General features: G+C 43.4%; 1 protein-coding gene across 1 annotated transcript in view; it reads right to left on the bottom strand.

Annotated features, from left to right (window-relative positions):
• rnf123 (ring finger protein 123) overlaps positions 1-9,300 on the bottom strand; it is a 180,052-nt gene extending 170,752 nt beyond the window's left edge. Inside the window, exons 1-3 of the mRNA XM_078414350.1 lie at positions 9,133-9,300; positions 8,734-8,844; positions 7,198-7,282 (exon numbers count right to left, since the gene is read on the bottom strand). Of these exons, the coding sequence (XP_078270476.1) occupies positions 7,198-7,282; positions 8,734-8,815 (167 nt within the window). The 5' untranslated portion in view covers positions 8,816-8,844; positions 9,133-9,300. The remainder of the gene's footprint in view (positions 1-7,197; positions 7,283-8,733; positions 8,845-9,132) is intronic.
• Between the last annotated feature and the right edge of the window lie 10,320 nt (positions 9,301-19,620).

The following is a 19,620-nucleotide window of genomic DNA, read 5'->3' as shown; positions in this document are numbered from 1 at the left end:
TCTCAGAGATCTTCGGTTTCCTTCACTCCAAAAGACGTACAGGTATGCAAGTTAATTGGCTTGATAAATGTAAAAATTGTCCCTAGTGGGTATAGGATAGTGTTAATATGCGGAGATCGCTGGTCGGCGCGGACCTGGTGGGCCGAAAGGGCCTGTTTCCATGCTGCATCTCTAAACTAAAACTAAATCCCATTGGAGGTGGAGAGAAAAATATTTTTTATTAAATGTTTCACTTTTTGGGACTTGGGCATTGCTGAAACACCAACCTTTATTGCCCATTCCCGAAGTCCCGCATAAGGTTGCTGTGGGCAACCACTTCAAACCTCTGCAGCATTCTGATGAAGGTGCTCCCATAGTACTGTTGGGGAGCGAGCTCAAATATTTAGACAGCCATGAAGCAACAGCATTTTAATTCTGTCAGGATTTTTTGAAAATTAGACGGGAATCCACAGATGATGCGTTCCCATACACAAGCTGCCCTTGGCCTTCTTGGTGGTAGAGGTAATTAAAGTTTAGGATGTTTAATGGGGTGCCAATCAAGAATGGTTCTGAGTTACCAATAAAGATTTGAGTTTCTCGGTGCTATCCCAAATGATCCTTCCTAGTTTCAAGATGTCAATTAGAGATTGCCATGATTCATTGGGGACTTAGTTACACAAATAAATCTCCAGCAACATCCTCCTTCTGTCTGGAAAACATTTTCTCCTTCTGTCTGGAAAACACTTACCATGATGGAGTTTACAATAACTCCAGGAGTTCCTGTCTCAGGAGTCTGGTGTCAGGTTCATGAAAGACATGGTTCTGCCTAATAGAGCTTATTTAATGTGGGCCTCACCGCTTGAGATGTCAGCCTGGGAGAGGACACTGAGCATGGTTCACTTATCCTGCCAATAGATTTGAGGATTGTGCAGACAGTACTGATGGCAATAAACGGCAATCCCACTAGTTTTCCTAATTATTTGCTGTACCAGCTTTCTGTCAATCATGTATAAGAACCCCAGATACTTAACTCTGCTTTTTAAAATGTTCTTGCTAAAATAAAAAAATCCAAATGTTTCCACATTGTATTCCAATTGTCAGATCATTTTCCACTCACTCCATTTGTTTCTGGTGTAGAGATGATGTTTAGTTGAACCATTTCCTATTAGCCCTATGGAGGGAAATGGATACGAGATGCAGCACTCAACCAGCAAGAAAGTTTGACAAGAACATTCGTATGACGACGCAGACTTGCTTAACTTGGTCTGCACTGAAATGAATTGCATTTTGGATTTTCTGCCATCATGAAACTTTTAGCTGAAATTGTAAAATTCAGCGGTGAGAACTTGTCACAAATCCACAATATTATCCAAATCCGTAGGAGACACAAACAGCAAGGTACTTCAGCGACACCATAACTGTAATCTGTTCAAAAGAGACAATTTACATCTGCAGTAACTACAAAGGACTCTCTTCAAACTCAGGGAAAGTCACTGCCACAATCACCTCCTCCCAGTCGCCAAAGGCCTACTTCCAGAATCTGGATTCTGTTCACCTACATGCATGTGATGGACGGGATCATCACTGCCTGACAACTCCAAAAGAAATGCCGGGGCAGCACCAGCCACTACATGTGGCACTTTGCAATCTAACTAAAAACCACCGATTCTACAATTCATTGGGATTATGGTGTGTCCCTTCAAAGGTAGATGTTGTAGAGATCTTTCTCCATCTATCGTTCACTGGAGACAACATACCACTTCACAGAATTGTCAATGACGCCTTCCATCACTTTTTTTTCATATGGCTGTATGGTAATTCGCATATCACTGTACCTTAATTGGCACACGTAACAATAAAAGACCTTTGAAACCTTTGATAACGGATAGTAATTACTGGATAGCAATTAGCTGGATTGGATTTGTGCCCCTCAGTGAATAATGTTCGACATTGCCTTGTAGATTCCAGTACTCTATCAGCATGGCTCATGGTGCAGTTAGTTCTTGACCGCAGGTCTTCATTACTGTAGTCGGGATGTTTTCTTGAAACATAGCCATGCCTTATCCAGTACTGTCAGTGATTTCCTGAACTTCTAATTTCTGACTTCTGGAATCTAGGTGATTTCCTGATACCACCTAGAATTAATTGAACTGCCTGGTACTATCTTCACACCATGCAAGGACCTGTGGCAACAATAGATCTGAAATATTAGAGCCTCCTTCTTCTTCTTTTTCAGCAACCCTTCAAGTATCGAGGATGACTTGTTTCTACTCCAGTTTTGTGGGTTTTACACAAATACCTTCAGTGTTCAGGGGCAAACAGAAGTTTAAGAACTTTAGCATGGTTTTATAGTAAGGCAGTCTGGATTCACCACATGAAGAGAATGGCAAAGAAGGAAAAACAAAAACTTTCAGAATTTTTGAGACAGAGCTATGCTGCAGGAGAATTGAAATTTACACACAGCAGATACACAAATTTACCTAAAAGGTGATCATTCAATAAAAAAAATGCAATTGTTAATTTAATTAATCGGAGATAACAAGTGCAACAAATAACACAAAAATGCACGGTGAAATTAAGTTCAAAGCTGCAAAGGCATAATGGCAACAATGCACAGCAGCACTATGAGGTAGGCCAAAGCAACTAAGGAAGCATAAGAAATGTGTGACAAAAAGGTATCTGGGCAGTTAGACAAAATAGACAACACAATTGCAGGAAGAGATACAAGTCATTAGTCTGCTATGACAGCTCCAACTTGCCAATAATAAACCAGTATCAATACTGACATTTTTCTTCATCTCTGATTTAAATTGAGTTCTTCATCCTCGTTTGCTTTCATGGACTCAATTTCCTCCACCGCATACTCCTATGCCTTCCCTCACACAGTCCTGACCCCAACACCGTCATGGCAGAATCTGTGCTCCCAATAATCCCAATAATACTCCAATATTCAACCCACCAATCATCCACCAAATAAACTGCTCAAGGAACTCAGCAGAATAGGCAGCATCAGAGAGATGGTCAACATTTGGGCTGTCCCCCCCAGGACTAAGGGTGCACAGGAAAGACAGCAAATAAACAGAGGCTGAAGGGAGGGCTGAAGCTAGCATTAGATGGAAATAGGTGAGGATGGAAATAATGGACAGATAGAGCACGATGGGGGAAGGGGGAGGTGTGTGGTTGGAAGAAAGTAGTTGGTTGGTGGTGAAAGCTACTGATAGGGAGAGAGAGAAGGGCATGGGTCCTCGTTATGCCTGCCTTTTTGTTGGCTACAAGGAACAATCCTGGTTCCAAACCTACTCTGATACCCCTTCCCTACGCTTACTCCACTACATTGTTTATATTCATAGGTTATAGGGGCAGAAGTAGGCAATTCAGTCCATCGAGTCTACTCTGCCATTCAATCATGGCTGATCTATCTTTCCCTCTCAACCCCATTCTCCTGCTTTCTCCCCATAACCTTTGACACCTTTACTAATCAAGAATATCAATCTCCACCTCAAATATACCCAATGACTTGGAGCCCACTGCTGTCTGTGGCACTGAATTCCACAGATTCACCACCCACTGACTATAGAAATTCCTCTCATCTCCTTTCTAAAGGTATGTTCTTTTATTCTGCGACTATGCCGTCTGGTTTCCCACTAGTGAAAACATCCTCTCCACATCCACTCTATCCAGGCCTTTCATTATTCGCTGATTCAATGAGATCCACCCTCATCCTTCTGAACTCCAGCGAGTACAAGCCCAATACCATCAACGCTCATCATACATTAACCCTATGATCATTATTCTTGTAAACCTCCTCTGGACCCTCTCCAACCCTAGCACATCCTTCCGCAGATATGTGGCCCAAAACTGCTCACGATACTCCAAATGCGGTCTGTCCAGTGCCTTATAAAGCTTCAGCATTATATCCCTGTTGTTGTATTTTAGTCCTCTCAAAATAAATGCTAACATTGCACTTGTCTTCCTCACTACTGGTTTAACTTGCAAATTAACCTTTTGGGAATCCTGCACCAGCACTCTCATGTCCCTTGCATATCCGATTTTTGAATCTTCTCCTCATTTAGAAAATAGCTTGCGCCTTTAATCCTACCAAAGTGCATGACTGCACATTTTGCTACACTGTATTCCATTTGCTACACTGTATTCCATCTGCCACTTCTTTGCCCACTCTTCCAACCTGTCAAAGTCCTTCTGAAGAGTCCTTGCTTTCACTACACTACCTGCCCCTCCACCTATCTTCATATCATCCGCAAACCTGGCCACAAACCCATTAATTCCCCCATCCAAATCATTGATATACATTTGATGAGTAGCGGCCTCAGCACCGACCTCTGCTGAACACCGCAGACAACCAGAAAAACCCCTCTTTATTCCCACACTTTGCCTTCTGCCATTCAGTCAACCATCATCAGGCATGGTTTTGTGAAGGGGAGATCTTGCTTAAAGAATTTGTTGGAATTCTGAGGAAGTAAATAGCAGGGTAAACAAAGGAGAGACAGTGGATGTGGTTTACTTGGATTTTCAGAAGGCCTTTGATAAGGTGCCACACCTTATGAAAGAGGCTGTAAACAAGATATCCGTGATCCAATGGTATCCGTGAAACGAGCATGGGTAGAAGATTGGCTGAATGGCAGAAGGCAATGAGTGGGAATAAAGGGGGCTTTTTCTGGTTGGCTGCTGGTGACTAGTGGTATTCTGCATAGATTGGTGCTGAAGCCGCGACTCATTGTACATCAATGATTTGGATGAGGGAATTAATGGTTTTATGGCCGTTTGTAGATGATACAATGATAGTGTAGAGGAAGCAGGGAGCCTGCAGAAGGACTTGGACAGGTTGAGAGACTGGGCAAAGAAGTTGCAGAAGGAATACAGTGTAGCAAAATGAGCAGTCATGCAATAGGTACAAAGGTGCAGGCTATTTTCTAAACAGGGAGAGAATTCAAAAATTGAAGGTGCAAAGGGACTTAGGAATGCTGGTGCAGGATTTCCAAAGATTAATTTGAAAGTTGAATCTGTAGTGAGGAAGGCAAATGCAATGCTGCCATTTATTTTGAGAGGACTAGAATATAACTGAGATATAATGCTATAACGAATATAAGGCAAATGCAATGTTAGCATTCATTTTGAGAGGACTAAAATGTAAAAGCAGGGATGTAATGTTCACAATTTATAGGGTAATGTTTGGACCGCATTTGGAGTATTGAGAGCAGTTTTTAGCCCTATTTCTAAAGAGGGCTATGCTGGCATTTGAGAGGGTCCAGAGGAGGTTTACGAGAATGATCCCAGGGATTATTGAGTTATCATATGATGAACATTTAATGACTTTGGACCTGTACTCGGTGGGGTTTAGCAGGATTAGGGGGGGATCTCATTGAAACTTTCCAAATAAAGAAAGACGTAGATAGTGTATGTCAAGAGGATGTTTCCACTAGTAGGATGGTCTAAGACCAGAGGGTACAGCCTCCGAACTAAAGGATGCACCTTTAGAAAGGAGACGAGGAGGAATTTATTTAGCCAGAGGGTGGTGAATCTGTGGAATTCATTGCCACAGACTGTTGTGGAGGCCAAGTAATTGGGTATTTTTAAAGTGGAAATTGAGAGGTTCTTGATTAGTAAGAGTGTCAAATGTCATAGGGAGAAGGCATGAGAATGGGGTTGAGAGGGAAAGAGAACAGCCACAATTGAATGACAAAGCAGACACAATGGGCCAAATGCTGCTCCGTTGTCTTATGAACCTATAATTAAGGAGGAATATTGCATATCTAACCTTAGTAATCTCTGTTACCATAAATAGTAATGAAAAAATGATTGTTATTTTCTGGTCAGTTGATCTCCCTGTTTTTAAGTTACCATCTACATTTGTACTTCAACCTCTAATGTCAATTTAAATTGGACTACACAGATAAACCAAGCTAATGAATGGGGCTGGAATCTTACTGGAAAACATCTGCATCATTCGGGCCATGTAATCTGAGCTGTGTCATCTGGTTGCACTATCAAGCTATTATTAGTGAATGCAAACTCATACAAAGTCTCACAGCTAAGTGGAATAGTCAAGCAGCTTCCACTAGCAAGCTTTCTGAAAGGCAATCACAGGATACATCAGGTTCCTTGTAACATCTTGTTCTCTCCCATCATAGAGACTAAAATTTGACTACTGATGGACAGATTTAAATCAGAAAATATTTGCTTAATATCTGGTGTGTAGATATACTAGATTGTACCATTCTCAGAAATAAAAACTCATACTATTTAAAAAACATTATTTCATATGTTGAACCATAATTTTACAGTTCCCCCGAAAGTTGATTCAAATACACCAAAGCCTACCAGTTGACGCCCATGTGTAATGGACAAGTCTAGTCAACTTGCAAATTTCAATACCCCCAATCATGATCCTGTTATAATCTGCTGTGCACACACGGGCGCTCTCCAGCAAGGTCACAAAAAGCCATTAGGGCTTTTACATTTTACCATTTGATTCTGAATACAGAGGTGTTAATTCTGTCCTCATATTAGTCAGTTGTAAAACAGAAATACTGGAAAACTTGTGCAGCCACTAAGACAGTTCTGGGCAGGGGAGCTTGAATTAGTTTACTAATAATTGAATTGAGAGTGTCCTTAAAAATCAATTTCAAAAAAAGTGTACAAGTATAACTTGTATCTTACATTGTGCCCAAATATATTGGTACATAATAAAAAGAGCATTCACTTATCCAAATACAAACTAGGACAAAAACTGTAGAAACAAGGAACTACAGATGCTGGTGTACAAAGGAAGACACAGAGGCTGGAGTAGCTCAACGGGTCAGGCAGCATCTCAGAAGAACATGGATTGGCGACGTTTTGGGCCAGGACCCAGTCTGACCTGACATGACCTGGAATGTCACGTATCCACGTTCGCCTCAGATGCTGCCTGATCCACTGATCGACTCCAGCACTGTGTCTTCGTTAGGACAAACACTGATCACTCGCTTGATCACCAAAATAATGTACTCCAGTAATGTTATAGAGTACATCATCGAATAGGCCATCAAAATAACCATTCAACAGAGCATAATAGAGAGCCAAAAGGAAAATTTTACACCACCTTCAGTTGTCAGAACCTGGAGTGTGCAGCCACAAAGGCTGGACACTGTACATCTACACCCCTCAGGAGCCAATGTTGTTGAAACTATCTACAGAAGCACTTTATCAAACATGGTGTACCTGGATGTAGCAGCCAACTGAGCATTCTCAGAGAAAGGGAATACATGGTGGAGGTAGTTGCCGAGGAGTCTGTCATTCACAAAACCTGCAAAATAAAATTCATGAATTATTACGCTACCTAATATTTTTCTTTCTAACAACATTAATTTCTGCAATGGTGCTCGTATGCACTCATTGTGCAAATAGTACTCCCCTTGTTTCCTTCCAAAAGAGCCTCCTAATTTCATCCTCTTGTTTGCAATTCTCCAAAACCCAATCAGAAGCGGATAGGCTGATAGGTATTGAGTACTCACGTACCCAAAGCCTTAAGTACCCAAAGCCTTAAATTTAATAGGCTATTTAATTCTCGAGACCAAAGATAAACTGTGATGTACTCTTTTTAACTTAATTCGCTGCAGAATGAACTGAACCAAGATCCCTCTCCAGACCAAGGGAAGTCAATGTCAATATGCCATCATCTCCTATCTCCTATTTCCCCCAGCAGAGGTTAAAGTAAATAATCACCTTGTACAAATTAAAATGCATTCTCGGCTCAGCAACACATGTTGTAATACTTTCATCCAACATTACAGCCATAAAGCATTATGGCACGGATCTGAAGAAGGGTCTCGACCCGAAACGTCACCCATTCCTTCTCTCCCTAGATGCTGCATGACCCGCTGAGTTACTCCAGGATTTTGTCAAGCCATAAAGCATTGTTTGGTAAACAAGCTCAGTAGACTGGCCTAGTCATGACCAACACATCCAAACAAAGACCAACAAATTATTTCTTAGAAACATTTCAGCCCACTCCCAACGCTCATTTGAGTGCAGGACTGCCTCAGCATACGTAATGGAGTATTTTTGTTCACCTATCTACTTTGTCGATCCAGCTAAGCAGTTTATGGTTCTTTTACTTTTCTTACATTCATATTTTGGGAATCTGTACAATCAATGTTTGTGATAATTTGCAGATAATTTGGCACATTAAATGTCTTAACACTGTAACATGATGTCTCCTAGATAATTTGTCGTGATTTTAGGGATTGAGAGATAATTCTTGGATAACATAGTATGATTTCATTGGACAATGCAGAGGGGATTTTGAATCCCCCACCTGCAACTTAGCAGGACATCCTGGTAGTGTACCTGTCAACTTTTTTGAAACCATGTGTGAAACCAAAATAAAGCATGTTCAAAGCAGCATCGGGTATTTGAGATTCAAATGAAGCTCCCATTCATCCGAATGGTATTGAATTTTGCCACGGACGGTACAGTGGTAAAGTTGCTGCCTTACAGCGCCAGAACCTGGGTTCGATCCTCACTACAGGTGCTGTATGTACGGAGTTTGTACATTCTCCAAATCTCTCAAACTAAAAAAAATAGCAATGTGGTTAAAATCCTTTGCCATACCATCAGGCTCCTGCAGCACACAATATGCCATCTGTGCACCAGACAGCATCATTCTCAATCCTTCTTGCAATGCTCCAGTTCACCATGGAAAATATTTTCCTTATAAACTGTCTCAAGCAACCACACAGGTTGATTCAAACATACCTGTGATCTTTGGCTTCTCGTTGTCAGAGGTCAGCCGATAACTCTTCCTGGAGTAAGTCGCACTGGTTCCTTTAGATGTCATCTTCCACACAGGTGTGTCTGCAACATAAACTGATACATGAACAAATTGAGCATGAGGAACAACCACAGTTAAACCACTATGTTAAAATGATCGTGGCTATGCAAAACTCAGTGACACTGATTCCCCCAGGAAGGGGAGAGGAATGGGGCAGGAGGAGGGGTGGGAGAGGGAGGAGAGTGGAAAATAAGATGAGGATAGGAGGGTTGGGGGGAGAGGAGAGGGGAGATGGGGGTGTTGGGGGAGGGGTTGAGGGGTCAGGAGAAGGCCTCGGGCCGCGCAACCCGGGACTCGGCCTCTGTCGCAAGGCAGCCCCTCACCTGCCACGGTGCCGAGAGGGAGAGAGAAAGAGAGAGAGCAGCCGCGGCCCACGTTCGTCTCCCGGGTAACGTCGCTCGCGCTCACCCCCCGCCCGCCTCACAGCGCCGCCATGATGCTCTACGGTGGCCGCCGCGGTTGGCAGCTCAAAACGCGATCGGGAGAAGCGCGCTTCCCCACCTACTGGCCGACCTGGCGCTCACCGCAGGCGATTGAAGATGGATGCCCCGCCTCCTGAAAACCACGTCCCTGCCCGCGCCACCAGGAGTAATCACGCTCCCATATAACCCAGGAGTAGTCAAGCTCACTCCCATTACATCCAGCAGTAACTGTACCCCTCTTAACCTCTAAACTCGAGACGGAGGACCCCCTTGCCTGACAGTATTTGATCCAGAGATTTTCTCATGCCCAACAAGTGATTTAATGCCTCCTCAGACAGTACCCTCTGATACTCTTTTGCATGCTGCTCATCAAAACCCTGGTGCAGGGCAAGAGGACTGGGAAAACGTCTGTTTAACTACGAGGGCCAGAAGAACTGGCAGGTCCCCAGGAGGTCAGATTCAGAGGATGCCAACAAGTCACCATCTCCCATCTGGCGGCTGACATTGAAGTGTTCTTGCTTAGCTCTCAACTGTCCCCCAGTGTGGCCTCTGCACCACAAGATGACTACGGAAGTTCTCAATGATAAAGACACTGCCGCCGCCCACCGACACCCACAAGCATATTCAGCAAGTGTCTTGAGGCGAGATGCTCCCTTACCTCTGGGACATAGTCCGGCACAGTGGTACAGCTGTTGAGATGGTTCCTCACGCCAGGTCTCGACACAAAATGCCATCTATCCATTTCTCCAGGGATGCTGCCTGACCTGCTGACCTTCCCTCTGGAGAAAAATTATAGGCTATGTTTCGGGTCGGGACCCTTCAGATTGAAAGGAGGGGATGGGAAATGTTCTGGGTCGGGACCCTTCTTACTTCCAGTCTGATGAAGGGTGCTGACCTGGAAAATAGCCAACCCCTTTGCTCCAGAGATGCTGCCTGACCCGGTGAGTTACTCCAGCACTTTGTGTCTATCTTTGATTATGTAGGATGCTTTCCTGAGACGCAGATGAAGTAAATGGTGGGGAGTATGGTATGTGATAGATTAGGCGACATTCACAACTCTGCAATTTCTTGAAGTCTTGGGCGAAGCTGTTCCTAAACCAAATCGTGATGCAATCCAATTGTATGCTCTCTATGGGGTATCTTTAGAAGTTGTTAAGGGTCATTGGAGGCATACTGAACTTCCTTAGTCTCCCGTGAAAATAGAAGCATTGGTGCTTTTTTGTACCTTAAATGTGATTGACGCAGGACAGATTGTTGGTAATTTTTATAACTTAAATATTCGAAATAATAGAAACTTCAAGCTCTCAACCATTTCCACCTCAGCACCATTGATGAGGATTAGGGTATGTGCTCCACCATGCTCACTGAAGTAATCAGCTAGTTTCAACATCTTGCTGATATTGAGAGTTGTTGGCTTAAGCTCTCATTCTCCTTCACCATTGCAGGAGACATCACAAAGATTTTTATGTCTTTAACCAAACGCAAGGCCGCGGAGGACTAGAGAGTAACCAATGTTGTTGCTTTGCTTAAGAGGAAAAGTAGCAGTAATCCAGGAAATTATAGGCTGGTGTGCTTCTTATCTGGTTGGGAAGCATTTGGAGTGGATTCTTCAGAACAGGATTTACTCACATTTGGGAGAGAAGGGCTAATTGGAGTCAGTCAGAACGACTTTGTGGTAGTTCATGTGTTATGAACTTGATTGAGGGTTTTTTTGAGGCGGTGACAAAGGTGATCAATGAGGATTGGTCAGTGAATGTTGTCCACGTGGATTTTAGTAAGGCTATTGATAAAGTTCCTCATGGTAGGCTGATCCAGAAGATTAAGATGCATGGTATCCATGATGATTTTGTCATTTGGATTCTGAATTGGCTTACTCACAGAAGACAGAGGTGTTATTCTAGCTGGAGGTCTATCACCAGTGGATTTCCACAGAGATCTTTGCTGGGACCTCTTGTTTGTAATATTTTTAAATAACTTGAACATAAATGTCTAGGAAGAAAATGCAGATGATGTTTTAAACCAAAGACAGACACAAAAAGCTGGAATAACTCAGCCAGTCATACAGCATCTCTGGAGAAAAGGAATGACGTTTTGGGTCGATACCCTTCTTCAGACCCTCTCAGACCCGAAACGTCACCTATTCCTTTTGTCCAGTTGCTTAGTCAGTTTGCAGACAACACCAAAATTGATGGAGTTATGCACAATGAGGAAGGTGGGATATATACAGTGCATTCAGAAAGTATTCAGACCCCTTCACTTTTTCCACATTTTGTTACGTTACAGCCATATTTTAAAATGGATTAAATTCTTTTTTTTTTATCATCAATCTCCACACATTACCCCATAATAAAAAAGCGAAAACAGGTGTTTCGAAATTTTTGCAAAGTAATTAAGAAGAAATAACTGAAATATCACATTTACATAAGTATTCAGACCCTTTACTCAGTACTTTGTTGAGGCACATTTGGCAGCGATTACAGCCTCAAGTCTTCTTGGGTATGATGTTACAAGCTTGGCACACCTGTATTTGGGTAATTTCTCCCATTCTTCTCTGCAGATCCTCTCAAGCTCTGTCAGGTTGGATGGGGAGCGTCGATGCACAGCTATTTTTAGGTCCCTCCACAGATGTTCGATTGAGTTCAAGTCCGGGTTCTGGTTGGGCCACTCAAGGACATTCACGGACTTGTCACGGCCACTCCTGCGTTGTCCTGTTGGAAGTTGAACCTCCACCCCAGCCTGGAGCAGGTTTTCATCAAGGATCTCTCTGTACGTTGCTCTGTTCATCTTTCCCTCGGTCGTGACTAGTCTCCCAGTTCCTGCCGCTGAAAAGCATCCCCACAACATGATGCTTCCACCACCATGCTTCACTGTAGGTATGGTATTGGCCAGGTGATGAGACATGACACTTGGCATTCAGGCCAAAGAGTTCAATCTTGGTTTCATCAGACCAGAGAATCTTGTTTCTCATGGTCTGAGAGTCCTTTAGGTGCCTTTTGGCAAATTCCAAACAGGCTGTCATGTACCTTTTACTGAGGAGTGTTTTCCGTCTGGCCACTACCATAAAGGCCTGATTGGTGGAGTGCTGCAGATATAGTTGTCCTTCTGGAAGGTTCACCTATCTTCACAGAGGAACTCTGGAGAGTGACCATTGGAATAAGAAAGGTACAAGCACTAACGGGATTGCACTATAGACCTCAATAACAACAAGCGGGGGGGGGGTTGGGAGTGGCTGGAGGAACAAATATTTAGACCGGTTACCTAAAGATGTCAAAGCAACGGGGTTGTTTTAGTGGGTGACTTTAACTTCCCCATTACCGACTGCGACTTGCTCAGTGCCAAAAATGTAGCCAGGGCATAATTTGTTAGTTGTATCCAAGAGGAAGTCTTGAAACAGTATATGGCTAGTCCAACCTGGGAAGAAGACATACTGAAGTTGTATTGGGAAATGAGGCTGGCCAGATGACTGGTGTTACTGTGGAAGAGCATTTTGGGGAAAGCGATCACAATTTCTTAAGTTTTAAGATTGTTTTGAATACAGATGGCTGAACCTTGTGAGAAGATAGACAATAGACAATAGGTGCAGGAGGAGGCCATTCGGCCCTTTGAGCCAGCACCGCCATTCAATGTGATCATGGCTGATCATTCTCAATCAGTACCCCGTTCCTGCTTTCTCCCCATACCCCCTGACTCCGCTATCCTTAAGAGCTCTATCCAGCTCTCTCTTGAATGCATTCAGAGAATTGGCCTCCACTGCCTTCTGAGGCAGAGAATTCCACAGATTCACAACTCTCTGACTGAAAAAGTTGTTCCTCATCTCAGTTCTAAATGGCCTACCCCTTATTCTTAAACTGTGGCCCCTTGTTCTGGACTCCTCCAACATTGGGAACATGTTTCCTGCCTCTAACGTGTCCAACCCCTTAATAATCTTATACGTTTCGATATGATCTCCTCTCATCCTTCTAAATTCCAGTGTATACAAGCCTAGTCGCTCGTCTTTCAACATATGACAGTCCCGCCATTCCGGGAATTAACCTAGTAAACCTACGCTGCACGCCCTCAATAGCAAGAATATCCTTCCTCAAATTTGGAGACCAAAACTGCACACAGTACTCCAGATGCGGTCTCACTAGGGCTCTGTACAACTGCAGAAGGACCTGTTTGCTCCTATACTCAACTCCTCTTGTTATGAAGGCCAACATTCCATTGGCTTTCTTCACTGCCTGCTGTACCTGCATGCTTCCTTTCAGTGACTGATGCACTAGGACACCCAGATCTCGTTGTACGTCCCCTGTTCCTAACTTGACACCATTCAGATAATACTCTGCCTTCCTATTCTTACCACCAAAGTGGATAACCTCACACTTATCCACATTAAACTGCATCTGCCATGCATCTGCCCACTCACACAACCTGTCCAAGTCACCCTGCAACCTCATATCATCTTCCTCACAGTTCACACTACCACCCAGCTTTGTATCATCTGCAAATTTGCTAATGGTACTTTTAATCCCTTCATCCAAGTCATTAATGTATATTGTAAATAGCTGCGGTCCCAGCACCGAGCCTTGCAGTACCCCACTAGTTACTGCCTGCTATTCTGAAAGGGACCCATTTATCCCCACTCTTTGTTTTCTGTCTGTCAACCAATTTTCTATCCATGTCAGTACCCTACCTCCAATACCATGTGCTCTAATTTTGCCCACTAATCTCCTATGTGGAACCTTGTCAAAGGCTTTCTGAAAGTCAAGGTACACCACATCCACCGGCTCTCCCCTGTCAATTTTCCTGGTTACATCCTCAAAGAATTCCAGATGATTAGTCAAGCATGATTTCCCCTTCGTAAATCCATGCTGACTCGGAACAATCCTGTTACTACTATCCAAATGCTTTGCAATTTCGTCTTTTATAATTGACTCCAGCATCTTCCCCACCACTGATGTCAGACTAACTGGTCTATAATTTCCCGTTTTCTCTCTCCATATTCTCTTTAAAGTAGATACTGAATTGGAGTAAGGCAAATTAAGGCAGGATCTTGGGATGGTACACTGGGAGCCTTTGTTAATGGGTAAATCCACATCTGATATGTGGTAATTGTTCAAAGGTCAATTGAACAGTTTTGGACTGTCATGTTCCAGTAAGGAGGAGCGATAAGGATGGCAAAATGAGGAAATCTTGGATGACCAGGGATTGTAAGTCAGAAGGCTCTCGACCCGAAACGTCACCCATTTTGTTCTCTCCAGAGACGCTGCCTGTCCTGTTGAGTTACTCCAGCATTTTGTGTCTATTTAAAGAGATTGTATCAAAGAGAAAGGAAGCATATGCAAGATTTGGGAGGATGAAATCAGACAGGGCCTTTGGGGAATTTAAAGCATGGAGGAAAGAACTCAGGCTGGCGATTAGAAGGGCCAAAAGAGGCCATAGAACGGATTAAAGGAAATCCCAATACTTTTTATACCTACATTAAAAAGAAGGTAACCAAGTAGGATTGCTCAAGGATAAAGGAAGGAATTTGTGCTTGGAGTCAGCAGATATAAGTGAGGTACTAACCAAGTACTTTGCATCTGTTTTCACCATGGAGGAGAGTAAAATCAGTGTGGAGAATAAGAATATGCACAGTCAGTTTGAGGTTAAAGGTGTTGGGGTTCTTGCAGACTGTTAAAACGACATAAATATTCAGGGCCTGATCAGATCTATCTTAGGTTACGGAGAGGCAAGAGGAGATTTTGGGAGCCTTGATGTAGATCTTTACGTCTTCTGTAGCCACAGGTGACATCCTGCAGGACTGGAGAGTATCTAATATTTTCCTTTGTTTAAGAAGGAAACTTTAGAGAATCCAGCGATAATTCAGAACAAAATGTACAGAAAGGAACTACAGATGCTGGTTTATACCGAAGATAGACACAAAGTGCTGGAATAACTCAGCAGGTCAGGCAGCATCTCTGGAGAAAAAAGATGGGTGACGTTTCAGGTCGGTACCCTTCTTCACTGAAAGTGGAGGGGAGGGAACTGGAGATAGGAAAAGGCCCAATCCCCCACCAGGAAGGCCTTAAAGTTCTTTTGTTTCTTCTTCAACTGCACACCCAGCCAAGTTCCCACTACGAACATTCTCCTCTGCCTAGTGGAGCTGGTCCTCACCCGTAACAACTTCTTCGATTCCTCACACTTCCTTCAAGAGGGCCTTTTCCTAGCTCCAGTTCACTCCCTTCGACTTTGTCTGAACAAGGGTTCTAACCCAAAACATTACCCAAACTTTTTCTCCCGAGATGCTGCCTGACCTGCAACAGTTTGTGTCCATCTTTGATAAGCCAGGACAACGATCTTGGCTTTGTACACAGCAGGTTGTCTTACAAACCTGGTCAAGTTTTCTTGGTGGCAAAGGTGATTGATGAGGGTAGGGTGGTGTATGTTGTCAACATGGATTTTAGTAAAGTAACTGATAAAGTCGCCATGGTCAGCTAATCCAGATTAAGATGCACAGAATTAAAAGTGGCATGGTAGTTTGGATTCAGAACTGGCTTACTGATAGAAGATAGAGTGTTGCGACAAAAGGATAATATTCCAGCTGCTGGTCTGTTACCAGTAGAATTCTGTAGGGATCTGTGCAGGGACCTCCATTGTTTGTGATATCTATAAATAACTTGGTTGTATACGTAGACAGGCTGGTTAGTGAAACCAAGATTTCTGGGACTGTGGACCAAGAGAAAGGCTGTCAAAGTATGCAGCAGAATATAGATCAGCTACAGAAATGGGCATAGAAATGGCAGATGGAATTTAATCCGAGCAATTGTGAGGTGTTGTACTTTCAGAGATTGAAAGGGGTAAATTTAAATTTAATGGCAAGATCCTTAACAGTGTTGAGAAGGATCATCGGGTCCAAGCCCGTAATTCTCTGAAAGTGGCAATGTAGGTAGATGTACTGGGCAAGTTTCTCACAGGGAAAGTGGTGGAAGCTTGGAATGCACTGCGAGACGTGGTGGTGGAGGCATACAGTAGTCGCATTTAAGAGTCTTTTAGATAGGCACATGAATAAGCAGGGAATGGAGGGATAGGGAGCACAGAATTGTAAAACTTGATATAATGTTCAGTGTTGACATTGTAGGCTGAAGGGCCTATTCCTGTGCTGTATTGTTCTATGTTCTATATATTCTAACACCATTCCTTTCCACCCACAGATACTTGTGAATCTATTGAGTTCCTCCAGCAGATTGTTTGTTGATAGATCCAGGATTCAATTCAAGGTCAGGTTTGACTCAGTTCGTTCTCCCTCAATTCCAATCTCAGTGAGTGATTCTTAACTGAAAACGATAGACCATTTAAAAAAAATCTATTATAATAAGTGGGACATCCTGAAGGTGCTGGATTGAAAGCTCGTTACAAATGATTTACTCTGATCATGCTTGACCATTAAGTTCACCCTCATGCATTAACCTTTCACATCACATGGGTCCATGTTAAATTGAGGCTACTGCCCTGACAATCCTGTGGATCATGACTCAGCTGCAGGTGTGGAACTTGGATAACCCTGGCAACCTGGTCCAAAGTTGAAAAAATATAAGCTTAAATATTAAAAATTACGTCATAAAATTTAGAAGGCATCAATCCCATTTGGATTGAAAAATACATTATTAATCAAGATAAAGGGAAAACAAGTCACATACCTTGTCCATCCATGGGCAACTCCATTTGAATGCATACACTGTTCATGGCTGGATGATGTTGAGAGGCCATGTAGAAAATGTATACAACCTCTCATCTTAGAACTGTGAGAAGCCAGAGTTACTATCTGTCCTCTTATTGCTTATGCTGTTTTTTTAAATCATTTTATATTTGTTATATTTCCATGTTGCAAATACATGGACCAGGAGTGTATTGGCCCACTTCTGGAGCTGGCCAGGGTTCTCCATGGAACTGTCATCTAGGCAGCAGCACCAACCCACTGATGGCTGCCAGTGCACATTTAGTTTATTGTCACGTGTACTGAGCAAGGCACAGTGAAAAGCTTTTGATGCGTGTTATCCAGTCAGCGGAAAGACAATACATGATTACAATTGAGCCATTTGCAGTTTATAGATACATAATATGGGAATAACGTTTAGTGCAAGATAAAGCCAGTAAATTCTGATCAAAGATAATCCGAGGGTCACCAATGAGGTAGATAATAGTTCAGGATTGCTCTCCAGTTGTGGTAGGATGATTCATTTGCTGATAATAGTTGGGAAGAAACTGTCCCTGAATCTGGAGGTGTGCAATTTCACACTTCTATACCTTTTGCCCGATTGGAGAAGGGAATGCCCATGATGTGACTCCTTCATTATGCTGCTGGCCTTGCTGTGGCAGGGTGAGGTATAAATGGAGTCAATGGAAGGGAGGTTAGTTTGCGTGATGGTCTGGGCTGCGTCCACAATTCGCCGCAATTTCTTGCGGTCTTGGATGGAGCTGTTCCCAAACCAAGCTGCGATGCATCCAGATAAAATCCTTTCTATGGTGTACCTGTAAAAGTTGGTACGAGTTGTAAGGGACATGCCGAACTTCCTAAGCCTTCTTAGTAGAGGCGTTGGTGTGCTTTCTTGGTCGTTGCTTCAATGTGGGTGGCCCAGAAGTTGCAGGTGAAATTTACTCCTAGGAATTTGAAGCTTTCAACCATCAATGCTGAGGCATGTGTACTGCTTTGCTTCCTGAAGTCGATCACTATCTCCTTTGTCTTGCTGACATTGAAAGGTTGTTGTCTCAACACCAGGTCACGAGGTTCTCAATCTCCTTTCTGTACTCCGTCTCATCATTATTTGATATCCAGCCTACAATGGTGGTTTGCAAATTGAATTATTTGTACATGGCTGCAGTTATGGATGTACAGAGTTTAAAAGGTGGCTGAGAACACATCTTTGAGGAGCACCAGTGTTGAGGCTTATCATAGAGGATGATTTGTCCCCTATCCTCACTGATTGGGGTCTGTTGGTCAGGAAATCGAGAATCCAGTTGCAGAGTTGAGTGCTGACTCCAAGTCCCGCGAGTTTGGTGATGAGCTTGGTGGATAGTATAATAGTATTAAAGGCAGAGTTATAGTCTATGAATAGGAGTGTCTCTCTAATCCAGGTGTCCCAGGGATGCGTATAGGGCCAGAGAGATGGCATCGTCCACGGACCTGTTGTGGTGGTAGGCGAACTGCAGTGGGCCAAGGCTGCTTGATAAGACTGGATTTAATGCATTCCATAACTAGCCTCTCAAAGCATTTCATGATAGTGAATATCAAGGCCACTGGATGGTAATTGTTTAGGCATGAGACCTTGCTTTTCTTCGGCACCCGGATGATGGTGGTCTTCTTGAATCAGGTGGGCACCTCATAATGGAGTGAGATTAAAGAATGAATACTCTCGCTCGCTGGTCCACACAGCTACTAAGGACACAGCCAGGGACTCCATCTGGGCCAATTGCTTTCCATGGGTTCACCCTCAGGAAGGCCGATCTAACCTCCGCAACAGTGACCCTGGGAAGCGGCACACTCGAGTCTGAAGGGACGGGTGCTCAGGAAGATTAGATTGCAAGTAGACATAGACATAGAAAATAGGTGCAGGAGGCCATTCGGCCCTTCGAGCCAGCACCACCATTCATTTTGATCATGGCTGATCGTCCCCAATCAATAACCCGTGCCTGCCTTCTCCCCATATCCCTTGATTCCACTAGCCCCTAGAGCTCTATCTAACTCTCTTAACTCCATCCAGTGATTTGGCCTCCAATGCCCTCTGTGGCAGAGAATTCCACAGATTCACAACTCTCTGGGTGAAAAAGTTTTTTCTCACCTCAGTTTTAAATGGCCTCCCCTTTATTCTAAGACTGTGGCCCCTGGTTCTGGACTCTCCCAACATCGGGAACATTTTTCCTGCATCTAGCTTGTCCAGTCCTTTTATAATTTATGCAGGGAGAGCTAACCAATTGGATACAGAATTGGCCTTGTGGTAGGAAACAGAGGTTAGTGGTGGAAGATTGTTTTTCAGACTGGTGACTAGTGGTATGCCTTAGGCTGGTGATCGGTGTTTGCCCAATTGTCGTGTGTCATCTATTTCAACATTTTGAATGGGAATGTACAACACATGCTTAGTAAGTTTACAGATGACACCAAACTAAGTATATTGTAGATAGTGAAGATGGATATCAAGAATTACAGCACGATTTGATCAGCTGGGGAAGTGGATCGAGGAATGGCAAATGGAGTTAAAGTGTGAGGTGTTGCTTTTTGGGAAGTCAAACCAGTACAGGGCCTTCACAGTCCTGGGGAACATTGTTGAGCAGAGAGATCAGGAAGTACAAGTAGAAGTTCAATTCCCTGAAAGTGGCATCACAGGTAAATGTGAAGATGGCTTTTGGCACACTGGCCTTCATTGGTCAGGAAAT

This window comes from Rhinoraja longicauda, chromosome 17, assembly GCF_053455715.1.
Source record: "Rhinoraja longicauda isolate Sanriku21f chromosome 17, sRhiLon1.1, whole genome shotgun sequence".
NCBI lineage: Eukaryota > Metazoa > Chordata > Chondrichthyes > Rajiformes > Arhynchobatidae > Rhinoraja > Rhinoraja longicauda.
This window is presented reverse-complemented; position numbering and strand designations above follow the sequence as displayed.